Source organism: Cynocephalus volans, chromosome X (genome assembly GCF_027409185.1).
Source record: "Cynocephalus volans isolate mCynVol1 chromosome X, mCynVol1.pri, whole genome shotgun sequence".
Classification (NCBI taxonomy): domain Eukaryota; kingdom Metazoa; phylum Chordata; class Mammalia; order Dermoptera; family Cynocephalidae; genus Cynocephalus; species Cynocephalus volans.
The window spans coordinates 167,713,266-167,734,527 of record NC_084478.1 but is presented as its reverse complement, the minus strand read 5'-3'; the positions used below and the strand labels follow the sequence as shown (position 1 = coordinate 167,734,527).

The 21,262-nt window shown below is 44.3% G+C and overlaps 1 protein-coding gene across 1 annotated transcript in view; it reads right to left on the bottom strand.

Moving 5' to 3' along the window:
* LOC134368539 (gamma-aminobutyric acid receptor subunit alpha-3-like) overlaps positions 1-21,262 on the bottom strand; it is a 217,567-nt gene that overhangs the window by 8,399 nt on the left and 187,906 nt on the right. Inside the window, exon 5 of the mRNA XM_063084975.1 lies at positions 2,483-2,633. Coding sequence (XP_062941045.1) covers positions 2,483-2,633 — 151 coding nt within the window. The remainder of the gene's footprint in view (positions 1-2,482; positions 2,634-21,262) is intronic.

The following is a 21,262-nucleotide window of genomic DNA, read 5'->3' as shown; positions in this document are numbered from 1 at the left end:
TATCCCACAGTTTCTGTCTGCATCTTACTTAAACTCACAGTGGAATTCACCCCAGATGATTATTTCCTGCTTCTTGAAATACTTTCCTTCCTCTCTTGACTTCCATGATATCACACCTTTATGACTGTTTATTTTTCCTACTTTACAAGTCACTCTTTCACTCCACTATTGCCTCCTCTTATACCTGATCTAAAATGCTGATTCTTTCTGAAACATCATTTACTATTTGTTTAACTACAAAGTACAGCTTCAGGATATTAGTAGGAATGCCTTCTGTGTGGGTACCCAGTACACCCAAGTATATGCTTCCATTGCCATGGAGTCAGTTTAGTAGCTTAAAGGAATTAATATTTATGTCCTAGAAAATCTTACACTGGAAAACAGGCAGAAAATGTTTTTTATGCTTAAAGTCTCTGAGGGAAAAGTGCTAATGATATGCAGACCTCTTTCTACCTCTTTATTTTGTTTTTTTTTTTTATTTATTTTTATTTTTATTTTTATTTTTATTTTTTATTTTTTATTTTTTTTAATTTTATTTTGTCGATATACATTGTAGCTGATTATTGCTCCCCATCACCAAAACCTCCCTCCCTTCTCCCTCCCCCCCTCCCCCCAACAATGTCCTTTCTGTTTGCTTGTTGTATCAACTTCAAATAATTGTGGTTGTTATATTTCTACCTCTTTAGACATCAGCAAACTCATATTGAAAAAACTTCCTCCAGTTGTAGGTACTACTGAAAAATCCTTCAAACTGTGCAGCCTTTACTAAATAGCAAAAAATCCATACTATTTTCAAAAAGGCTAGAGGAGAAGCAGCAAAGTCAGATGCTCATAGAAAAACAATGGGTCTTTAAAAAGCCCTAAATCCACTTCTCTGCTGTCAGTTTGGTTTCTTACTCTTTACCTTCTCCAGTCTGTGCACTAAATTCTTCTCTTTGTGTTTGAGAACATTTGAACTCCTCTCTTATAGCCATCTGAGAAAATACACAATAAATTATTGTTAATTGTAGACACCTACTACTACTAGACACCTAAGTACAACTAGAACTTATTCCTCCCATCTAGCTGGAAGTTGGTGTCCATTAACCACTCTCTCTATATCCTTCTTTTACATGTGAGTGAGAACATGTGGTATTTCTCTTTCTGTGCGTGGCTTATTTCACTTAACATAATTTTCTCCAAGCTCATCCATGTTATACAAATGCCAGGATTTCATCCTTCTTCATGGCTGAATAGTATTCCATTGTGTATATATACCACACTTTCTTTATCCATTCATTTGTCTATGGACACCTAGGTTGGTTGCATATCTTGGTTATAGTGAATAGTGATGTAATGAACATGGGAGTGCAGATATCCTTTTGGTATACAAATTTCCTTTCATTTGAATAAATACCCAGCAGTAGGATTGCTGGATCATATGGTAATTCTATTTGTAGATTTTTGAGGAACCTCCATACTGTATTTTCCATAATTGCTGTACTAATTTACATTCCCACTAACAGTGTGTAAGAGTTCTCTTTTCTCTGCATCCTCACCAGCATTTGTTTTTTGTCTTTTTGACAATAGCCATTCTAACTGGGGTTGAGATGAAATCTCACTGTGGTTTTGACTTGCATTTCCCTGATTGTCCCCCCTCCCCCAAGTTCCTGTTGAATTCTTTCACCACAGGACAGTGATTGAAACAGAACATTTTCAGAACAGACATGAAGACAGTTTACATCAGATAAAAAGAAAGCTGACTTATGGCAAAAATCATTCTTGAAATAAGAGGTCAATAGAACAGCCATGATTTTGCAGAATGTATCGAAATTATCAACCCATTAAGTCAGTGGCAAGAGTCTGTAGTTAAATATCAGTTTTAGCAAGAGCACAATATGAAATAAACAACTTATTTTACAAATAGAAAAAAATTGTTTTTATTTTTTAAACACTTTACACTAATTCATTTATTTTTTATTCTATTTTATTTTTGCTTGACAAACAATTGTGTACGCTATGGTTACAGTGTGATGTTATAAGTACGCATTGTGGAATGATTAAATCAAAGTTCTTTTTAAATAAGGAAATGTTATTCTAATCCAGGGTATCAGAAAACATCGCCAGCATCGGACACAGATGACACCCAACAAAGTCAGGAAATAAAGAGAAATCAAAAATAAATATATATGTATAACAAAATAAATTCTCTTTTTTCACTGAAGGCTCAGTCCCTCTCGAGCTTCTGGGGCAAACATCAGGGAGACAGAAGGACTTTCAGTAACCTGACTAGTTCAGCACTCTTCCTATTCTCACTTCCCTGTTAAGAATCCACCTGCCCGAGACTCCAGCATTTGCTGACTCGGTCACTACTGCTGGGCTCACGTGTTGTTCCCATTATCTGCAGAAGCGGCTCTTCCACCTTTCTCACCTCTGCTTTACCCGCCAGTGGTAAGACTTCGCACATGTCCCTCCCCCGTTCTCAATAAAGCAACACTCACCAAAAACCGTGCGGGCAGGGACAGACTCTCTGTTGAGCCAGAAAGACACTTGTGACAGAATAACAGTCATGATACATGGCAAGTAGGTCTGGATCACAAAGTAGCCAATTTTCCGTTTGAGATGGAAGTGTGTTGTCATGACGACATATTCTCCTGGAGAGAAGTGAAATTAGGCGGTATGAAGCTACATAAACATTGCTAAATCATGCAGTTCACAGAGCTCCTTCGTCTTACATTCAACGTAAGACATCCCAGCACTTTCCAAGTCCATGTAACCAGAACTGTTTAGTAATTATGAAACGGTGTGGTTTTGTTTGTGAAAAATATGCTAACAGTGTTTCAATACAGCTTGCTCAAAGCAATTTTGACACAAGTTAATTCAAATAAATGAATATTCTCATTTAAATAAGAAATAGCAATCTCTTCTACAACACTTGCTATGGGATAGGCACTCATCTAGCACTTCAGCATTATTAAAATATTGAACCCTTACATCAACCCCACGAGGTAGGTACTATTGTTAGTCTCATTTTATAGGTCAAAAAACTGAGGCAAAGAGAGATTAGGCAACTTGCAGAAGGTTACCCAGCGAGTAAGCAGTGGGGCCCAGATTTGAGCCCAGATAGGTTGGCTCCACAGTTCACGCTTTTTAACCACTATGCTCTGCTGTTCTAATAGACTTATCTGGTTAGAACCAAAAGCTCACACAGTAAAATGTAGGCTGATTTACATTACCACACTTCCAAAATAAGAGTGAAAACCTATTGAGCTCTTAACATGTGACAAACAATTTTCTGAGGGTTTCTGAAGTATTAACTTTGTATCCTCCCAACGGCCTTGTCAGGTGGGCACTAACTATTACCCCATGTTGTTAAATCCAATAGTCAGTTCTCAGTGTTTCTGGATTTGTCAGCAGCATTTGGCACAGCTGAGTCTCCCGTCCTCCTGAAATTACTCTCCACAGAATTTCCACAAAGTGATGCTCTTCTGGTTTCCCTCCTACCTCACTGACCATTTCTTCTCAGTCTTATTTGCTGGTTCCTTTTAATCTCTAAACATTGGAGGATGTCAAGACTCAGTACTTGTACTTTGTTCTGTCTCACTCATGCCTTGGCACTCTCATCCAGCCTGTGTCTTTAATATCTTAAACGCTACGACTCCTCAATGTATATATATTTTCTGCCCGGCCTTCCTACTTCTTATGGGTTGAGTTGTGTTCCCTCAAAGGATATGGTGGAGTCCTTACCCCTGGTACCTCAGAATGTGGCCTTATTATAGGGTTGTTGCAGATATAGGAAGGTACTTCAAAAAGTTCACGTAAAAGAGAATTGGAAGACAATATGAATCCTTCCATGAATTCTTTGAAGACCCTTTGTAGTTAGTTACGATAAGGCCATACTGGAGTAAGGTGGACTTAAAATCTGACATGACTGGTATTCTTATAAGAGGAGAGAGACACACAGAAAAACACCACGCAGTGGCAGACATTGGAGCGATAAATCCACAAGCCAAAGAGCAGCAAGGATTGCTGGTCACCCCAGAAGCCAGAAGAGGCATTGGAATGATTCTCCCTTAGAGCCTCCAGAAGGAAGCAACCCTGCTGATGCCTTGATCTAAGACCTCCAGCCTCCAGAAATGTGAGACAATAAATGTCTATTTTTTTAAGCTGCCCAGTTCGTGGTACTTTGTTACAGCAGCCCTACGGTTTCCTACTCAAATCTAGATTTATATATTCAACTACCTATTAGATATTACCGCTTGGGAACGTAATAGGCATCTTGACCCAGGATGTCCAAATCTTGGCTTTTACTCTCCCCCTGCCTCATACCCCTCCAAACCGGCTCCTGAAATAGTTTACCCTCTTAACAAATGATAGCTCTCAGGCTACAAGGCCAAAATCAAAATCTTCAAAATCCTTAACATCATCAACACACTCTCTTTCTCATACACACTTTCTCTCATATACGCACGCGCAGGGGCACACACGCACACACACACACACACACACACACACACACACACACACACAGAGCCAATAAATCAATCAAGTAGCAAATTCCTCCAGTTCTTCCTTCAAAATATATCCATAATTTGACCATTTCTCACCACCTCTACTGCTACCACCCTAATCTAAGCCACCATTATCTTTCACCTAGAGTGCTGTAATAGCTTCCTAATTGGTCTCTGCTTCTGCTCTTGCCCCCTCTTCAATGCATTCTTAGCACAGCAGCCAAAAACGATCCTATTAAAATGTAAGTCAGATCCTGTCTCTGTTCTGTTCAAGACCTTCTGATGGTTGACCATCTCTCAGAGTAAAAGCCAAATTCTCCCTAATGTCCCCCAAAGACCCATGCGATGTGACCACTCTAATACCTCTCTTATCAGAGCTTCTTATTTGTCACCTCTCTCCCTCTACCCACATTTGATTTGGGCAGGATTCCAGAATGAGGCAATTTCCCACCTTCTTATTTTATCCACTCCCTTGTACCTAAGCCTAGGAAGCACCATCTGGTCATCTAACATTCAATATACAACCCATACTATGTGTGTATTCACATCCCATCTTGTTTATGTGAATAAAATACAAGTAGGCTTATTTTTAATTTAGCAAAGGATCTCATATACGACTTTGGAGTCTCTCTCTCTCTCTCTCTCCTGTGCGTCCATCGCTATTTCTTTCTCTCGTTTTCTTTCCCTTTGCTTTCTCTCCCCACTGAATAGGCATTCAGGATTTATTTTTCATGAAAGTTGGACTTTGATCAGCTTGGGTATTTTCCTCCTTCCCCATCTTAGTCTCACACTCCTGAACTGCTACCTATTAATTCTATCTCTGATCATGTGAAATATTTAATATATAATATGTATAATAAATATTATTCATTAAGTAGTTATATTCTGTGGATGTGAAAGGCAAAGGAAATGGACTTTTCAAAAACTTATCACATTAACCACTTGTTTTGAATAACTGAATATGATTTCCTCAGTCCTCTCCTTTTCTATTCTTCTTTCCTTTTTCTGTCTTGCTTTCTCACTATGAAGAGGCAAAGGTAATTCTCCTTAGTGAGAACTGAAGCTTTTTACTAGGTTGGGAAGATTTCCCCTGTTTCTGCCCTTGTAGTGCAGACTATCTGGGTCTAGTGTGAAGTAGTCAAAGAAATGATGGAAAACCACTTTTGCATATTCACAGGTATTCACACTCTGGATAGTTTCTATGAGTGAAATTTACAACTAGCCTTTTAGAAAGCTTAGCAAATTTATTCATTGTGTCAATTAACTGAATACGTTTTCTTAAATACAACTCTGATATTTTATATCTCTACATCTTTTTAATCAAAGTGAAGCTTTAATCTGATTGCAAGATATTTCCAACTTCCCCCATTCTATTTCCACCCATGTGCCCCCAGCTTATTAAGCTTATTAAGTGCCATCTTTGTCATGTGTGAACTATTCAAGGGTACAATATAAAACATATAATGCATATGTATTCACAAATTATTTGTTATCTATCAATGAGAAACACAGAACAGATGAGCAAATTAATGCTGTACATAACAATTTATTTTGCTAAAGTTAATTGTTATTTTCTCTCCCTCCTTGCCTCTATTGCTCCCTCTCTGTGTTTCTTTTTATGAAGGATGCCCCTTTAAGTGGTTTAGATAATTTTCCCTTGCTTTTGCACTTGAACTTATTAAGCTCCATCTGCGTTAAGTGTGAGATATTTGAGGGCACAATGTAAACACATTCACAACTTAGCTAGTTTTCTAATGTTCTGTGACACACAAGAGGATTTTTTAAGTAGCCTGGTGAATTAACTCATTATACAAAGTAGGTGAATATATTTTCTAAATCCGTGTGTGGTATTTTTCCTTCTCTCTATCTCTATTCCTTGTTCTATACCTTGCTTCCTGTATTCTTTTTACCCCCAACTCTCTGGTTTCTCTTTGTGTCTCTCTCTTCCTCATGTTTACTCCTTTGTCATTACTTACCTATGCTACACATCTAAAGAGATTATATAAGGACAATAATAATAAAACAGTTATTCTAACAAAAGATCAAATTTCTAGGACAGATAGAAAAATAAGATCATGCATCCAAACTATTTTCTTAGAAAATGAAATAATTTTCCAGATGAGGGAAAATAAAACCAGTGCTGAAAATAGGGAATGGTGTCAAAAACTAGCTACAGATTTTAAGAAATTTCATTCATTTATTTAACACACGTTTAAATCTGAAGCAAGGAGTAGAAGCCTTCTGCTTGGAGCTACTTCATAGTAAGGACTTACAGCATTTTGAGAGAAAGTCTGTCATACCAAACAGAATGGCCATGGATTGTGGGTCCTTTCTCTAGCCTAACTTCCCATTTATATGCTGGACTCTACATAAAGGAGCATATTCAAGATTCAGAAGGGAATGCCCATAATTTATAGTCACAGTGAAAATAACTGTTGGGAAAATACAGGAAAATGGTCAGGGCACCTCAGATGTTCACAATCTTGCCGAGCACTTGATGTAAATATGCAAACACACCCAGGTGTTCCTTGGTTATTGTCTAATGTAATTAATTGATCATGTGCACCCAGGTGTCCTGGGTTATGGACTTAAGTATAAAGGATGAGTTGCTCTGATCTATGGTGCCTTCCACACCCGGGATGCCCCCAGGGGGCCATGGGGAGGCTACTCCTACTGCTGCTGGAGGCTGTTGCAGCCAGGGCCCCCAGGACCCTCTGCGAGGCCGCCGCCACTGCCAGAACTGTAAGCTGCTGCTGCCATTGCTGAGGACTGAGCTCGTGTTGTCTGCCAATAGCTCCCGGGATCTTTCCCAATTACCTAGAGCGTGTGGACCTGCATGTGAGGGGTTTGGTGACCCAGCCTAGCACATGAGGGGTTTGTGACCCAGTCTGTACAATGGGTTTGAAAGGTCTGAGACTTGACAACTGGCATAGTCATGTAGCTTTACATTTGGCATAGTCGTGGCAGGATTCTGGGCAGAAAAAAGAGCCTGGCAATTGGCATCATAGGTAGGATGCCAAGCAGGTAAAGAAGCAGAAAGCCCCTTGGGAGGGGGAGGAAATGGGGCTACCCTTGGGTATGTGGTGCCTGGTGGCCACTTTCCTGTTGAACAGGGTCTGGTTGTTGTTCACTGTACTGCGAGCCAACATGGACCAGAAACCCCATGAAGCAGCACAGTTTTGAGACTTGCAGAAAACAGACAGGTTGGAAGTGCGAGTACATGCCCTGGAGGCTGATGTACAGCAACAGGTCACTCCTGCTTCCAACACCAAAATGTCTGACGAACCCGATGGTGAGTTGGGGGGAGACTGTGCATCTCCTGGCACAACCTGCTCATCAGAAAGTGAAGCAGGAGCAGCCTATGTGACCAGGAGGACTGGTAGGCAACCCACAGGTGACCCTGGAGAAACAAAGCGGCAGAAACAGGGAGAGCCCCTGGCTGCTGCAGCTATGGGACCTAGGGGTGGATGGTGTAACATGCTCTGGAGATTATGTAGTAAATGCATCTTGCATTTGTCCCTAAGGCAAATGGCTCACCAGGTAACACTTAAACCCAATGGCTCGACGGGTGCCATATAAACCTGAGAAATGAGTGCTGCATGCAGATGGGCAAATGACCCAAGGACAGGTGCCCCTGCAGAATTTCAAGTATGTTTTCACCTGGTGAAAGGGTGGAAAAGTTAGTCTCTGTTACCATGTGCCTGTCTCTGTGGCAGTGGTAATAGAATAGCTGCAGATATGCACAGGGGCAGGGCAGCTACTACTTGATGGACTGGGAAAATGCAGTTGTTTGAAATGTGTGGGCAAATGCTGCAGAACTGCCTGAGACTGTTGGTGAATAGCTGGTATAAGCTGAGCTGATTAAAGATTGGGGGATGGGGCAGCAAGATACTAATAGCCAAGACAATGAGAAAGGCCCTGAGGGCGTTTCAGAAGTTTGGAGGAGCATCCCTCCCATTACAGACCATGAGGCTTCAGAGAACAGAGTTTCTCTGGAGGACAGACCTGGGGTGCCACTGACTTCAGGAAACTGCTCCCTGCATCCCAGCCGCTCTGGCTGGAGCAGCCCTGCCTCGGGTAGCCCCAAGTGTGATTCGTGCAGCACCTCTGGAAAACAAAAGCCGAAAACCTTGGTGGCATTCACGTTGTGTTAAATTTGCAGGCCAGCAGTATGTGAGAGCAGGGGAGGCATGGCAGCCCCCACCCAGATTTCGGAAGATGTCTGAAAAAGCCGGGAGACTCAGATGTCTGCTGCAAGGGTGGAGCCGCTGTGGAGATTATCTGCAGAGCAATGTGGAGCAGAAAAGTGGAGTCCGAGCACCCACACAGAACCCCCACTGAGGAATATCTAGTGGAGCCAGGATGGGGGACTGCTCGCTAGAAGCCCAGAACTGTGGAGCTGCTGGCAATGTGCAGCGATTGCCTGGAAAAGCTGCAGGTACCAGGGCAGCTCAGTGACCTGCACCTGGCAGAGCTGTAGGAGTGAGGCTGCCCAATGTTTTGGGGGTCCAGGTGCCCCAGTGTGCTTAATGTTCGCCCTGTTTGGGTTTCAGATTTGTTTGGGGCATGTTTCTCCTCTTTCCTGGTCTGTTCTTCCCTTTTGGAATGGGAATGTGTACCCAGTGTCTGTTCCACTGTAACTTGTAAGTAGATAAAATTGTTTTTGACTCTTTACAGGTACACGGCTGAAAAGAGTTTTGCCTTTAATCTCAGATGAGACTTTGGACTTTTGAGTTGGTGCTGGAACAAGCTAAAGACTTTTGGGACTGTTGGGATAGAACAGGATAAGTGAATGCAAGGGTCAGTTATCCTCTCTAAGGGAACATCGTGGAAGATTCTGAATGTGTAGACTGTATGGCGAGGGACCCTGAAGGGGTGGATTGTTGGGGAAAAAATAGGAAAATAGTCAAGGCCCCTCAGATGTTCAGAATCTTGCTGAGAATGTTCCTTGGTTATTGTCTAATGTAATTGTGCATGTGCACCCAGGTGTCCTGGGTCATGGACTTAAGTATAAAAGATGAGTGGCTCTGATCCACAGCATCCGCCGTCCCTGGGATGCCTTTCGGGGGGACATGAGGAGGCCGCTACTGCTGCTGGAGGCTGGTGCTGCTGGGGCCCCTGGGACCCTCCGTGAGGCCGACACTCCTGGACCTATAAGCTGCTGCTGTTGCTGAGGACTGAGCTCGTGTTGTCTGCCAATGGCTCCTAGAGTCTTTCCCAGTTACCTAGAGTGTGTGGATCTGCATGTGAGGGGTTTGGTGACCCAGCCTTCCATGTGAGGGTTTTGTGACACAGTCTGTAAAATGGGTTTGAAAGGTCTGAGACTTGACAACTGGTGTAGTCATGTAGCTTTACAATAAAATACATATATGTGAGGTAATAATACTTATAAGGTTCCTAAATCAAAAGGTATAAAAGGGTGTGCAGCCAAATGTCTCCCTCCCACATCTGCTCCCAAACTACCCATCCCATTCCTCCTCCCTTTAGGTAACTAAAGTGAACAACCTAGTGTATCTTTTAAGAAATATTATATATATATATTATATATAGTATATAAATATATATGCTAGTTTCAAAACTAGTTTGAAAACATTCATCTGTAATACTTAAAATAATGCGATACAGATACAGAATAGACAGATACTCATAAATCACAAAAGAGAAATGATAAATCCAGTTGCAGACCAAAGTGTGTGCACATTGCAAATTTAATATATGACATAAGCAGCATCTCAAATCAATGAGCAGACTAGACTATTCACTAATGAATATTTGTACAACAGGATACCTTGCCTCACAGTGTAAACAAATTCTAGATATATTAGAGATGTAGATTTTTAAAAATAGAAACAATGAAATACTAAAAAGTAGGTAGAATGTCAGAAGGACTTCCAGTTCATGACAGCAGGCTGAGTACACACAGTTACCTTGTTTTTCTCTTAACACTCTATAGTGACAGTGAAGACAGTAAAATAGTTTAAACCCATAAGAACGAATGAACGAGCTCATCACAATTGTGCCAATGGGGGAAGCCAGCCCAGTGAACCAGGCCTCAGCGTGGATGGGAAGCAGATGGGGTACAGCTGAGGAGGGAGGGCCCTGTGGCCGCACCAAGAGAGGACCCAGGCCTGGAGGCTGCAGGAACCATGTGGCACCATCCAGGCAGCAAGGTCAGTTCGAGCTGAGGTTCGCAAGACTGAATTGACTTCCAGTTCTTAAGGTTCACCTCAATTCTGCTTCCATCCATCCCTGCTCCCCACAGCACTGCAAATAATACCCTGTTTTATATGGAAAACACTAAAATGGGATCACACCTTTTAAAAGATGTTTCCACCTCGCAGCCTGAAATCAGCCTTCTCCTTTCTCCCGTTCCCCACAACCAACCAACACACACACACACACACACACACACACACACACACACACACACACACACACACACACACACACACACACACACACACACACAGTTTTGCTACCAGACACACACACACACACACACACGCACGCACGCACGCACGCACACACACACACACACACACACACACAGTTTTGCTACCAGACTTCCCTAAGCCACTTTAATTGAAAAGGCATGATTTAGACTAATTGACAGCAGATGGGGTCAGCTGCAAAATGCAGAGCATCATTTGTTGAACATGATTTACAGCAACGAGGCAAAACTTTCTCCTTTTTATTTCTTTCTTCAAGCTCCATGGCCAAAACAGTTCAGCAGGAATGAGAGGAGAAAAAAAAGTAATTAGTGTTTAATTTTTTAACAATTTTTAACTCCCTTTTTAATTGCTTTACATAAACCTGTCCTAGAATTTTACAGCCTTCAAATCTCTGTCTAAGTCTGGTCCTTGTTTCTGGTTTTAATTACAGGGAGGCTTGCCTGGCACATTAAATTAGAAAAAAAAAAAATGCACACACAATTTCAGAAATATTTTGCAGTTGGACTCCCAACTGAACATCTAATATTTCAGCATGTGAATGGGAAAGGCGCAGGCCGGGAGGACTTTGGTAGGAGCAGACGTGGACCAAGGGCTTCTGCAGTGCTTTTGCGTCAATCAAAAACTGTCTCAATGTTATTAGGAGGAAAAGGTCAGAAGACAGCACCTGATAGTCCTCAGTGGTCCCTGGGCATTCAGCGCTGCTTTGGATGTAACTAGTTTCCCAAAGAAGCTGGGTATGTGCAGATTTTTGCAGGCTTTGGTCAGGCTTTAGGTTCTTATTTCTAAGCCAGGCCATCGGATCTCATGCCTACTGCTTAGCAGTCCATTTTAAGCTGGACAGAAACCAGGGAGAAGTTCTATGTGTAGAAGACAAAGCAGACGGGTCTGCCCAGCATGCCGATAATGGGAGAAGAGGGTCTGGGTGGCAGATCCAAGGCACACGATTACCAGGTAGCTGTCTGCATCTAAGTCTGCATCCTCTTTGCAGAGAGAGGTCTAGCAAGGTCTGGACCTGCACCAATCAATAGAACTTCCTGTGCTGTCCAATATGATAACCACCAGCCTACATGTGGTTATTTAAATTTACATGAATGAATATTAAACACAATTTAAAATTCCCTTCCTTAGTTGCACTAGCCACATTTCAACAGCTTAACAGCCTCACAAGGATAGTGGTGAAATATCGGATAACACAGATAAGGAACATTGCCATCTCCAAGGAAAGCTCTATTGGACAGGGTTGCTCTAGACCTTTGCCAATGAAAGTGTGGTCTGTGGCTATGCAGATTGGGCACCCCCTGAGAGTTGGTTAGAAATGCAAGATAGAGGCCTCACCCAGGCCTGCCGACTCAGAACCTGATTTGTAACAAGACCCCTGGTGATTCGCATGCATGTTGAAGTCCATAGTCTGCTGGCTGGTGAGGATGAACATCTCAGAATTCCCAAAGTAGCTGAGAAGAGTCCTTCCAACTTGCAGATTGCACGTGGCCCTCTGGGTTAGGGAATTACGGCCAATTTCTCTTTACTTCTTGAAGTTTTTTGTATTTTCTGGAATTTGAGGGTTAATCTTTTTTTTAGTGAAAAGCCTAAGAAAGTTATTTTACTAATAAAATGGTTTTGTAAAACACTGTCCTACCAGGAAGACAATGACTTCCTTGGATCCAAAGCCCTATCTGCATTTAATGTGGAGAGCTGGTGTCTGCCCCACTGACATGGGTCCCTGCCCTGGCCTGGATCAAGGCAGTAGCGTGTGGATTCCCTTCAAGGTGTGCCTGGAGGCAGGGGAGGGCATGAAGATGGGGTGAGGGGTGGCATGCCATAAAATGTCCTCGGGACATAAACCTTGCAGGGCCAAGACCCCCACACCCTGCTTGTCTACATTAGTGTCGAGGCCAGGCCAGCTACAGACCCCCTTGGCAGACCCTGCCCAGGCCTGCCCTGGGTTCCTCGAGGACTCCTTTTAGGGGGGTGGAGGGCTGCCTGGTGCCACTGGGGGAGCAACTTTGGGGATGGAGCCAGGCTGAGGCCAGCTCCCCATACATGGTCATTACCTCCCCAAAACCCAGGAGTTATTACAATTAAAACACATTGCAGGGGGGAATGAGGACTGGAGGAGGTCCCTTTAGGAAGGAACACTGGGATTAAGAGAAATTAGAGTGGTTGTCATGGCAACGCAACCAGGCCAGGCCTACCCTATGATTATTTCAATGGGAACAGGCTGGGGGGCAGAATGGCACTGAGACGGGGGTGCTAGGGGACCCAACTGCATGGGCACGATCGATGCTTTTTCCCTTGGAATGGGACACCGCAGCCCAGGAAAATTCTTCTGAGGCTGCTTCCTGCTGGCTTTCCTGTTCTCCACTGGGTAAATGACCCTCTGTCTTCCGGGCCATCCACATCCCAGTCCTCTGCTACCCTTTTCTTTTTAAAGTAGGAAACTCCCAAGAGGGGTCCTGCTCTCATGGCTTCATGGATGGAATGGCCTGGCCTGATTTCCTATTAGTTCAGCTCTGGTAATCAGGGGCCCCAGTGAAACATGACCATCTCTTTTTCAAAGCCACCTGAAATGTGTGGCATGTGTGAGGCATGTGTGGTGGCAGGGGTCAGGAAGATGGGGAGTGGAGATGTTTTGGAAGTGAGCCCGTGATCATGAACAAGATGGAATCTGTGCCTGGGACACCTCCAGGTACCAGCACAGGATTAAGGTCCCTACAGAATGGGAATCCCAGTTTGGCAATGCCACAGGGCCTGCAGAAGAGAAAACAGTAATTAGCTCTCCATCTTTCTGCATGTCTCCTCCTCATAGGCTCAGCAGCCCCAGCAGGTTTGGCAGACAGGCAAGGAAAACCTGTTTGGAAATCTCTGGGGGACAAGGAGAGCGTGGGCTGGAAGTGGAGAGGAGGGGACAGGAAGGAGTCCAGTCTGCAGCTTCCAGGGGAGTTCTTGGCAAATTCCCACTTCCCCAGTCTCATTTCCTCTGGTACCACCTCAGTGGGGCTAATAGATAGCAGGGAGAGGAATGGAAACACCAGACCAAATGAAGGAGTTACATGGGTGCCCAGCTGTCTTTCCATCTGGAAGGTTAACCCAGCCTGAAGCAAGTCCTTGATCCTTCCTAAAACCCAAAGCTGGAGATCTCTGAGCTGCCTGAGCCCAGCCAGGAGACACCACCAAGAAACACTCTCCTCCTGGCCTCCCCTCCCTTCGGAAAGATGATTATTTCTAACCCCAGGTACCCACTGTCTATCATTTGGGGCCTTCAGTGGAGCTCTCCCTATTTTTTTTTTTTTTCCCCAAATGTCCATCATCAGATGAGTGGATATGGAAAATGTGGTACATCTACACAATGGAATACTACTCAGCTATAAAAACGAATGAAATACTGCCACTTGCAACAACATGGATGGACCTCGAGAGAATTATATTAAGTGAAACAAGTCAGGCACAGAAAGAGAAATACCACATGTTCTCACTTATTGGTGGGAGCTAAAAATTAATATATAAATTCACACACACACACACAAAACCGCGGGGGGGGGAAGAAGATATAACAACCACAATTACTTGAAGTTGATACGACAAGCAAACAGAAAGGACATTGTTGGGGGGGAGGGGGGGAGGGAGAAGGGAGGGAGGTTTTGGTGATGGGGAGCAATAATCAGCCACAATGTATATCGACAAAATAAAATCTAAAAAAAAAAAAAAAACCTCCTATTTGTATTTGCAAGGTCTATGTCCTTATGGAAAACACATGGTCCTGGTGTCAGGCCTAAGTGCAAGTCTCGTCGTACTGTGTGTGTGACCTTCCACAACTCCTTATCTGTAAAAGCATCATCTGATTTCCACTGTCATCATGAAGGTCTGAGATAATGGACTTAAAATGCCTGGCTCTAGGGTAACCAGCCTTCCCAAATCTCCAGGTCTGAGGTTCCCAGGACAAAGGACTTTCAGTTTTAAAATCGGGCAATCCCAGGCAAACTGGGATGAGTTGGTCACCCTACCAGACCCAGAGTGTGTATGTATCAATGGGCCAGCTATTATTTTATGGAGGGGGCTTCACTCATTTGTAAAATTCTTGACACAGTATGTATATATGTATATATGCTATATACATATACGCAGACATACACACATACGTATACTTATGTGTGTACAAATTTTCCAAAGATAAATTGGGAGATGATTATTCACATTTCAAAAAGAATCTTTACCTGGCAAAATGATAAATGTAGTGTTCCTTTATACAAGGTTGGGGCAGGGAATGGAACTCTGGATGGAAAACCAGAGGAACTAAGCTGATGGATTAGAAAGCAATGAAAACTCCATTTACTTCTGAGATTCTTTCATTTCTGGGGGATCTCTCAGCACTTTCAGAAGATTCTTCGCTGGACTCTTTCTAGCTGCAGAGCCCAGCACACCTGGACCGTGGTTCCACCATGAAGGCAGGAGACACCATGAGCTGTTTGTCTGGGGCAGTGCTCTCAAGCTTTGGGGGCTTCCAAAGGCTCCATGCTGCACACCAGCCAGATGGGAGCCCCTACTTGGCATTGGTTTTTCATCACGGGAGCACTCCATTTATTTTCCTGCCCTGTTCTCAGCTCAGAGGGTTCATAGACCACCCAGGTCACTCTGAAAGTGCTTCAGGTGCAGAGTTCACACATGAATCAAAAACATCAACATTGTGTTGTCTTGCTGAAGAATTTTTATCTCACTTGGAACAGGTAAGAGGGGATAGGAGGGAGATGACAAAGGGGTCGCAATCCTCCCCCCTCCCAGCTTGAAATCTCAGAGGTGATGGCAGAATAATGCAGGCAGCCTGGCCTTGAAGGATTTTCAGATGCAGCAGAATCTTGCAAGGCAGACCAAGTTGCAGTCCTGGATGCTGGGCTCCCCGCAGCTCCACCGCAACCAACCGCAGCCTGGGGCTGCATGATCAGTGGGTGTAAGCCAAGCCACCAGCCATGACTGGATGGTGAGGACTCTGTCTGTCCTGTCTCCCCTCCCCACCACCACCTGATGTTTTCAGGTACAGACCTGAGCCGAGTCCTACAACCACAATCACCTTACTGAGCTCTGCCTTACTCCCAGTCTAACTCAGGAAGAGAAAGGACCCAGCTGAAAACATATTCTGTCTCGTTCAAGATGAGGTGACGGTGCAGACACAGCAAGGGAGGCACTGAAAAGGGAGAGCCCTCTGTTCTCCCTGTTGGAGTAATCAAAGTCTTTCTTTAATGGGAGAAGTGCAGGATCCTCCTCCCTGGACTCCCAGCTTCCCCCAGGCTAAAGCAGCACTGGGATTCCAGCTGGCCAGCCCTGGGGAGGCCAGGGTTTGTATTCTAGGGAGTGCATGGTAGCTACCCACAGTGGTCCAGCCTGCCAGGTAACAGAAAGCTGGAGACACAAGGCAGCACTAAGGGGCTTGGCAGTAATGCTGGGTTTTATTATTTCTTGGATTATTATTTGGTGAGAGGTGCTCTTGACATTTTGGATGACTAAGGCTCAGTCCCACTTGGAAATGAAAGCTGAGAAAGGATTTCTGACCTGCCCACACGCTCCCATCTCCATCTACCTGTTTCTGCCATTGCATTTACCAAACTACTTGAAGTTCTCTTTTTCTTTGACTCTCTCTCTCCCTCCACCCCCCATTAAAAAAAATAATTCATTAACACTTGTTAAAGTACCGTAAGGAAGACTATTCAGGACCATCCCATCCTGATAGGTACAGGGACCACTGCAATGGGGTCTTACAGTGGAGGAGATTGTGATCAACTGCGAATACAACAGGGCAGGTGGGAATTTATAGCCATGGGGCAGGGTGGGGGTCAGTGAATGGAAAATTACTTAGAGGAAACATCTGGGGTCAGGGGGCTTCTGGCTAAAGCCAACTAACAGGATTCTTGCTGGAGACAGGCCAGGGTGACCAGACATCACCCTGGGGGATGGTGGGGAATGAGGAACCTGATCAGATATTGAGGATGGGAGGTTCTGGCTAAAGTGACTTAGTGGGTTTCTTTGCTAAAACTGCATCTTACAAGGTAGTGCACAGGTGGGCACAGCAGGAGATCCAGAAGCCTGACTAAAGACTGGCCAAGCAAAGGGTCTTTGCTACTCTCTCACCTCCTAGAGGGCAAGACTGTTCCTTCTTTTGTGCTTTCGTATCCCATGCAGACAGTAGGCACTAAGTCAATGTTTGCTTACCTAAACAGACTTTTTACAGCTTTCCCATTCTGCATGTCCACGGGGACAGAATCCCCCTGGCACACAGGCCAAATCTCCTGGGATCTAAGCAGGGGATCCTGGCTTCTCCCTACCTCATCCCTCTCCTTGTCCACACATTTTCCTGATGGGGGCTGGGAACTTGCTCCATGGCTTTGCCACACCAATTAACAACAAAAAAAAAACACGAACAAGCCCTAGAGGAGGAAATGTAGCATAGAAAAAAAATGAAGAGGCTCGGAGAAATGTAGAGTGCATGTGTACACATAGAATACAAGTTAGCATATCCCAGAGCCTCCTGGACTGAAACCAAACAGGAAATCTAGAATCATTACCAAATGCACTTCCCGGCCTGCCCTTCCCGCTGCCCCTGGGGGTGGGTCAAGGATGCTCAGACTGGCCTAGAAGCCACAGGAGGGTGGGGCTTTGATGGATGGATTGATTGGCATTTCCTTCCCGCCTCTTCACTCCTGACCTCTTGAAAGGGTTTCTCCGTGGATGGCTGATGGGATGGGATGGAAGCCTCTGTTGCCGACACCTCCCAGGAGCAGTGGGGCTGGAACTGTTCCACGTAGGCCGCCCACGGTGTTGGAGTGGAAGGTGGCCGGCAGCTGGCCTCCCTCACCCCACTCTACAGAGAGCTGTGTGACGGCCCGGACTTTGGGAGCAAGACCTCCTGCCCTTAAGAAAACAGATCAGAAATTTTGGCATCAAAATAAAATATGTGCAGAGGAAATAAGTAACCCTCAGAGTAAAGCACAGGCCATCAGATTGAATGAAGATGTCCAAGCAGAAACTGGAGCTGCAGTGACCGTGGGTTCAAGTTCATCCCCCATGGGCTATCCCTTTTGCTCTGAGCTCAGCCAAGGATTGCACCCTCGCCCTGTGCAAGCTACCTCAACAATTCTTCAAAGGTCAGCAAGCTGTTTCTGTAAAGGGCCACGTAGTAAATATTTTGGACACTGTGGGCCATACGATCTCTACTGTGACCACTCTGCTCTGCCACTGTAGCATGAAAGCAGCCATCGACCGTACATAAATGAATGGGCATAGTTGTGTTCCAGTGAAACTTTATAGAAACAGCTGGCCAGAGTTGGCCCAGGGGCTGTACTTTTCCAACCCCTGGCGTAGATCATGAAGACAACAGAATGATATAATGGTTCAAAAATGTGCTCTGAAGTCAGGCAAACCTAGTTCAAGTCTCTGTGCAAGACTTATTAGTGGTGTCTTCTTGGGCAAGTCACTTAACTCAATCAAGCTAACTTTCCACATCTGTAAAATCTGATAATAATGCCTGCCTCACCAGGTTACTGTAATGATTAAATGATCTAATGGATGTAAAGTGCCTGACACTTAATAAATGCTAGCTGTTAATCATTCTCATTATGAAGGGAATTAAGTAGAAAGGAGAGGAGGTAACTTTGAAGCTTTCATTGTTATTGGAAAAGCCATTGTTACTGGAAAAGCCCCTGCACACCTGGGGATGGAGGTTGGCAGTGTCTTTCTGTGCAAAAATTCATTTCCTACAATTTAATATGCCACACATTCACTTCATGACATTAAATCAGAGGTTACATGCTCGAATCATCTGAGAAGCTTTTAAATCCTATTGCCTGGGCTGCACCCTAGACCAATTAAACCAGAAGCTCTGGGAGTAAGACACCCCCAGGCATCAATATATTTTAAAGCTCCCCAGATGATTTCAATGTGAAGCCCAAGCTGAGACCCAGTGGGCTACATCGATGGAAAGAATAGAGTCCTCTTGTTCTTTGCACTCAAGGTGTGGCGCATGGATTAACAGCATCGACATCACCTGGGAGCTTGAGACATGCTGAATGTCATGCCCCACCCCAGACCTGTTGACTCAGACTGTGCATTTTGATAGAATCCCCGGAGGTTTCACGTGCACATTCAAGTTTGAGGACTATGGGTCTATTCCACAGAGGCCCAAACTTGGCTCATTATCAGAATCATCTGCGAAGCTTACAAAATTCCTAGATTTCATTACCAACTCACTGAATCAAAATCACCATGGGTGGCCCAGGGATTGGTACTTTTTCCTAACATGTTATTTGAAATTTTTTAAACGTATAGAAATATTATACCCACCCCCTAGATTCCTTGATTGTCGCGACTTTGCTATGTTTGCTTCATAACATGTCTATGCATTTACCTGCCCATCAACACAACTCATTTTTTCATGCACGTCTAAGTAAACTGCAGACATCAGGACACTTCATCCCTAAACACTTCAGTATGCACATCATTAATTTTTAACAAGGTCTCTAATTGATTCCTAGGCTGTGAACCTAGCATCCCACCTTGGGCATTCAGGGGTTATTAATCTCGTGACAATATCTCTGTCCTGAGGGAACAGTATTTGGGACTTGGTAAAAGCATTCCTTTCCCCCCAATTTTTAAAAATGTGAGGCTCCAGCCTCTCAGTGCTGTAACTTTCAGTATTAAGAGATGATTTCTGGTGTTTGACCTAATTCTGCATGGCTCCATTAATCCCATCTCCTTTTTCCCTTGGTAAGACATAAGAGAATCACTCACTACTCTATCTCTTAGTATTTATTTAACGATGTCATTAACTGTGCCATGTCTCCAAAACCTTCCCTGGTGTTTTCTCTCCAAAAAATATCTCCAGGCAAAACATTCTACAGTCTTTCAGCATTCCATCTGTGGGGACTAATGGGAAGTCTTCCACTTTAGTTTCCAATTCTGCACTCAGCAAACTTTGGAGGGACATGAGGGACAATATGCTAGATTGCACTGCTCTCGGTTTTGGCATACTATTGTCAGAGAGTGGCAATTTCACCTCCACCTGTGGTTTTCCCTACATCTTGGGTTTTCTTTTGACAATTACCTGCCTAATACAAAACCCCAAGCCCTGTTAGTCAGGGCTGACGTAAACTCAAAGCTCACGGGAGAGATTTTTCTGGCTAGTTCAACCCAGAAAGGAGGTTGGTCCTAGGACACAATGCAGCAGCATTCATTCTCATCAATAATTCAAGTTTTTTGGGGAAAGAGGCTTACCATTCCACGACTGCACTCAGCTTTTTAGGAATCTTCCACAATCCCTGAGGAGGAGCTGCAGTGGGAACCAATCCATCCCGTACCTTTCTGCTCCTCTTCAAGGTACCTGGATAGTCACCAAAGCCCTCCGGATAAATTAGTAGGAGTTACTGCCCTTAAAGAATTGCCCAACCATTTCCAAACGTTCTTCTTCAACAATCTGTGAAAATGTCTCAGAGTCTAAACACAGAAGCCCCTCTGGGTCACAATAAGGTCGCCCTTCTGCACTTCCACCTATAAACGTGAAAAGGCGCAAAGGGCTCCCCCACACACACACACTTATTTCCAGACCACCCACCTCCATTTGCAGCCTCTTCCAACCTTGAAACCCAATGCTCTCCTCTGTAGAAATCACCCATGTTTAAACAAATAAATACTCCAAAGTAACCCACTCCCTGGTGGTATTTAAATAAATGTCCCAGGAAGGAGGAGGGGGAAAGGGTTGCTCTGGGTCTCCAATGCCACTTGCTTGACACACCGCACTCTTGGGCCAGTGCTTCTGTGTAAATATTGGGCTACTTCTACAGACAAAGCTAGCTAGGAACCCACCAGAATGCAGAGGGACTGCATGGGCGAAGGGAAGAGGTCATGACTGCTAGAACCTAAGAAAGAGGGGGCAGGGACGGATGGGTGTTGTCCAAACAAAGATGAAGCTCTTCAAAACGGGTGCAGCGAGTCCCTGTCAATACCTGTTACTCAGCCATCCACCTTGAAATCCCTCTGACCAGGAGGGAGGGGGTTGAGGGTGAGGAGAAACAGGGATCAGTTCTTTGTTGAGTCAGGAACACTTACATCTAACCCAGAGACTGTCCTGCAGCCAGGAGGGGAAGGGGTGGAGGGAAACAGCAGGCACCCCCTACTCAAAAATCTCCTTGCTCCCGCCTCGACGGAGAAAACCACCAAAATAATTTGGTTTTATGGAACGTGAATAATGTCTCTGCTTTGTCATGGGTCGGTGGGTCAATGGAGTCACTAAGAAAAAGGATTTTAAAAGCCTGAGAAATAAGCGGGAAGATGACAATCGCC